General features: G+C 37.5%; 1 protein-coding gene across 1 annotated transcript; it reads right to left on the bottom strand.

Moving 5' to 3' along the window:
- Positions 1-441: 441 nt before the first annotated feature.
- Positions 442-4,868, bottom strand: LOC120349370 (DNA mismatch repair protein Msh2-like; the record flags this gene model as incomplete). Its single annotated transcript, XM_039419348.1, is given in 6 exon segments — positions 442-605; positions 608-663; positions 1,130-1,166; positions 1,169-1,220; positions 2,461-2,692; positions 4,729-4,868. Coding segments are annotated over 5 exon segments (537 nt in total), but the record flags the coding sequence as incomplete, so codon positions are not given.
- Positions 4,869-5,127: the final 259 nt, after the last annotated feature.

Raw genomic sequence — 5,127 nt, 5'->3', positions numbered from 1 at the left:
CAGTTTTAAGTGATTAGTGAGTGTTATTTTGTTATTCAATTTGGTTTGTAAACAATCTAAATTGAACTTTTCTTTTTAAATATTTGACTGAAAATTGGACCTGGATTCAAATGTATAAAACATAACCTACTTTTTGGACCATTTATAGTGATAAATAAAAATTCGGGGAAGAAACGTCTTGGTCTGTGCCTGTTTGTCCTTCCCCAATCATTTTGAAAAATTGTGCTCTGTTTCAATAAATAAATAACGAGCGAGCTCGGTGCCCCGATATTTAAATTAAACGAGCGTTGGCAAGTTCTCACTTTTGACTACGGAAGGTAAAGTCGTTAGTTCGAAGGTAAAAGTCGTAGTTCGTTGGACAACAAATTGACTCATTCCTTCGTCCTATTTCAGTATAGATATCCTCTAACTAATTTAAACCTTATTTAAGAAGGGACTGACCTCTATCCTGGTTAGGAACCTGGCCATCTTGGCGCAATGTATGCCGAAGCTCTGATCACAGGCGCCCGGGCGCACCTCGTAGAGCAGCGTCAGACTGTTGTCGTCATCTGACGTCACGGCAGTCACGTGACAATTGTGCACAGTCGGCACCAGTTCGGGCAGCGTGTCAGCTCGTGGAAGTGATGGCGACAGCGAGACGCGCCCACTTCTTTCGCCGTGTATCTGAAATAAATAAATATTTATTGTCAAAAACATAAAAATGTCATAACAACGTCAGTTCAAGCTTACAATAGTCTAATATCACATTATATATATATATATATATATATATCTATATATATATATATATATATATCTATATTGTTTATTTAATATATTATAATCTATTTTATTTTAAATTCAATTGCCCTCTCAAGTCCAAAACAACATTTACACAAATACATTCAAAATCTCGGATTTCAGAAAATTCTTCTACTTATACAGTATAACATTTTCCAACTAGAAAATCTTTAAATAACGTTTAAAACTCTCGCAGTCAAATTAATGTATTATTAAATAAACATAATCATTAGCAACCTTATATATTCCTGACGCGACTAGTTTCGAGTATTTATCACATTCTCAAATGTTATTCTTTATTATTCCTTTCAATAAATTGATGTCTTGAAGTGTGTTAGAATGTACTTACTCAGCAATAGCCCATGCAATTCCGCAGCCTTCATAGTGGATGTGCCTCTTCCCAATTCGTCAATTATCACCAGTGAGTTTGGCGTTGCCATCTGAAAACAATAGTCAGAAAATAATTATAATAATTTACTGTTTCTATGTTATATCTTTTTCGTGAATTTTATACTTGACAGACCCTTTTTGCCAGAGTATTTGCTTTTAGATCGAAAAGAGAGAAAAATTATTATTCAATGATTTAAAAAAATACATTCTCTTGATTGATAGTGAATATTTTGTTGATGAATTTTGTCTCTACATTGTTAAAAAACCATCTGGCAAATTTGCGGAGCTGAAAAAGGACAGCGCTATCTGCTTTGTCCAATGATAGACAAGGACAGCAACATCAATGTCAATCAAATACTGCCATTATAACGTGGACCTCACTATAGAAGCTGCTGTCAAAAAGCTGGTTTCGTTTTTATTAAATAAAAATACTAAGAAATTGTCAAAAATCACAGTTTATTGATACTTAGAAAGACCGTTTCGGTTCTTACACCATTGTAATCTCTGTTAATCTCTGAGTTTATCGAGAGATTGACAATGGTGTAACCCGAAACCGGTCTTTCTAAGTATAATAAATATGTAATTTTGACAATTTCTTAGTATTTTTATTTAATATGAATAATTACCATATGAATATAAACTTCTCACCTACACAAAAAGCTGGTTTTCTTTTGAAACCCTTCGAGTAAATGTCATTTGTTCGAAGACATTATCCATTCGCACATGTTCGATACACTTGTCCTGTCGTCAGTGGCCGGCCTAAGATGAAACTAGTAGTTCTGTGAACAGTTGACCTCACGCTGTATTCTCATCTACAAGTACCTGATTGAAACGATAGACCTTATGGAAATACAGCAATAGACTGGCTTCTCCACACATCTGTGTAATCACTTGTCAGTTGATTATGATGAATATTCTGTAGTCTGATTTTTACTCTAATATTGGCGTATGAAGGAGGCTCCTTTTTCCTTTTATATTATCCTTGAAATGCACATTCCAAAACCTTTATATATGTCGACTTGCAATTAAAAAGGAACATACCTGTCAAATTTCATCATGAAAATCTATTACCGCGTTTCGCCGTAAATGCGCAACATATAAACATTAAGAGAAATGCCAAACCGTCGACTTGAATCTTAGATTTTACTAAGCACTTTGCTCGGTCAATGAGGCACGAAATTAAATATTCATTCAGTAATGAATCTGTATAATTGTATTGTATGTTGTGAGTGTAAATGCTTGATAAATTGAAATTTAAATCCATGTAATGGGACCTCTGCCTCTACTCACCCTGAGAATAGAAGCCGTCTCGACCATTTCAACCATGAAGGTTGACATGCCCTTGATCTGCGAGTCGCTTGCGCCCACCCGCGCCAAAATGGCGTCGAGCACTGTCATCTCTGCCTCGTCGCACGGCACAAAGCAACCAATATGCGCCAACAGGGCTGCCACACCTGCGCTACGAATGTAGGTGCTTTTACCGCCCCGTTGGGTCCTGTCACCATCAGGAATGTGCATTTGCCTACGCAAAAAGATAAGATAAACAGTTATAATCCAAGTTATATCTGAATGTAATTGAAGCCTGTGAGGTATGCAGTCTCTGAATACACAGAGAACATACTTATCAACATTTGCGGAGTCGGATTATTAATATTTGACAATAATTATGGATTATAAGATTTGACATTCCCCGGTCTATGACTGCGGTGAAGAACTAAAAAACTGAAAATGAGTCACAAAATAGTTATTTGTGGCAACTAGTGCGCAAAGTGACAGTTTGCTGCATCGAAAGAAACGTTTACGGCCCGAGCCGTAGGCGTGCGGAATGGTTTCTTGAGTGCATCAAACGAACTTTGCGCACGTATTTCACATTAAATTTTTCCTACAGTTACCATTGAATATGAAAAGTGGGTAATGATGGGTAAAATTGCTGAATACTGTATGTGTGTTGAATGGCGGGGGGCAGCTGTGTGGTGTGTGCTGTGGTGGCACTGTGCTGTCGTTGTCCTCATTATAATATCTACTTAATAATAGCGCGTTGTGCTTCGTTGCACCTCTGCTCACTATAGCAGCCCACTCACGGTTCCAACTTAATTTTGATTTTGCTGCACTGGTGCTCAATATAACCTACTAACTATTTTGTGTTGTCATGCTGCAAATCTGGAGTACGCAAAGTACTCACTTTGCGCACTAGTGCGGAAAAGTGTTCTTTGCAGCCTGCAATCAGTGCACAAATGGTCACTTTTCAGGGTATCTGTAGGAAATTATATTTTCCAAACCATAAGTGTAATTGTAAATAAATTAAAACTGTGAATAAAAATTAGTTTTTCTACAGTAAAATTATTCTATAAGGAGTCCAGGTTATAAATTAAGAGGAGAAATATAGAATAGCGTGCTGATTCTCTGCTTGCCACTACCTTCTACAGGGATAGCTAATACATAGTCCATGTAATATCAACGTTCGTTCTTGTTTAAAATAATCAGTTACATTTTATTCATTGATAAAATTTCAAGTTCTCATAATTGAGATTAAATATTTTGTTAATTTGATATTACCACATTGTAATAATTTTTTGGCTACGTTGAGGAGCTAGAGAAGGATGGACTATCTGCCTTATCGAATGATCGACAAAGGATAGCAACACGATGTAAATTAAATACTACCATTATAACGTGGACTTTTGTATATATTTCTCAACTCACCGCCGTTCTCATCTACTCCTATATGATTAGGAATGTAGATGGTGTTGTTTCAACTCAACTTAAACTACTTCTCATTTAACTCAACTACTTTTAGCTCAACTTCAACTATTCTAAGTCAACTATACTCTGTACAAAATCACTTAGACTTGGAGGGACAAGCGCAACAGAGAAAGGGTAGGGATAAAGTGGAGCAATGTTGCCGTTCTGATCCAGCCAGCGTTCTCTAATTTCCAATGAGTGTTCACCCTGCTATGATATGCATACGGATGTTTCCTTTCTGGAAGCACTCATCCGACAAGTTTAATCGACAAATTGGCAACTGCGCTTCTTCTTATGACTCTATTCATCACTGAAATTGGCTGATCTCCCTCCATTTCAAAGTAAGTCAAAAGTAATTTTGTACAGAGTACATCATAGAGAAACAATAGCGTAAGTAGAATCCCATGGTATAGGGTGTTTATGTTGCAACTTTACTGTTATCTCAAGCCGATTATTGTCGATTTATGTTTTGACCGGGTAGAGTGGTATGAACGGCACAGTATGAGAGACTACTAGCGTCACACAGCTTCATGGGAAAGAAATACGTGGACTATCGCCTTGAGATAACCAGTAAAAGTTGCGACAATAAACGCCCTATACCATGGGATATATCTACTTATGCTATTGTTTCTCTATGGTATTAATCAACGTTTTAACTATTTTTGGCTCAACTTCAACTACTTCTAATTCAACTCCAATTACGTCCAACTCAATTGAACTACTTCTAACTCATCTTCAACCACTTTAAACTACCTACAACTCAACTAATCAACGTTCAACTACTTCTAACTCAACTTCAACTACTTGATCACTTACCGCCCTCCATCTCGATATCATTAGGAATGAAGGTGGTGTTAGTGAGCATCTCGAGACAAGGATGCCGGCACTGCTTGAGCCGCATGACAGGGGCGACGCCCTCACAGGGGCGCTCATTTTAGGGCGCACATAGGGGCCTGGGGCGCCAGCCGACACGGCTGCAAAACTGGTCACTACGTCCAACCATGCCGTACGTCGCTCAACTGTAGAAGGGGGGTTGCATGGACACTGCCGACAAAAAAAAGAATGAATAGATGAATAAATAAAAGATAAGTAAGTAGATAAATGAATTTATATCATAGAGAAAGATAGCATAGAAGATATCCCATGTTATAGGGCGTTGGGCGTTTATGTTCCAAATCTCACTGCTCAACTCACACTTACACGACTCGTCAGGTC

The sequence above is a fragment of the Nilaparvata lugens genome, unplaced genomic scaffold (genome assembly GCF_014356525.2).
Source record: "Nilaparvata lugens isolate BPH unplaced genomic scaffold, ASM1435652v1 scaffold9703, whole genome shotgun sequence".
Taxonomy (NCBI): Eukaryota; Metazoa; Arthropoda; class Insecta; order Hemiptera; family Delphacidae; genus Nilaparvata; species Nilaparvata lugens.
This window is presented reverse-complemented; position numbering and strand designations above follow the sequence as displayed.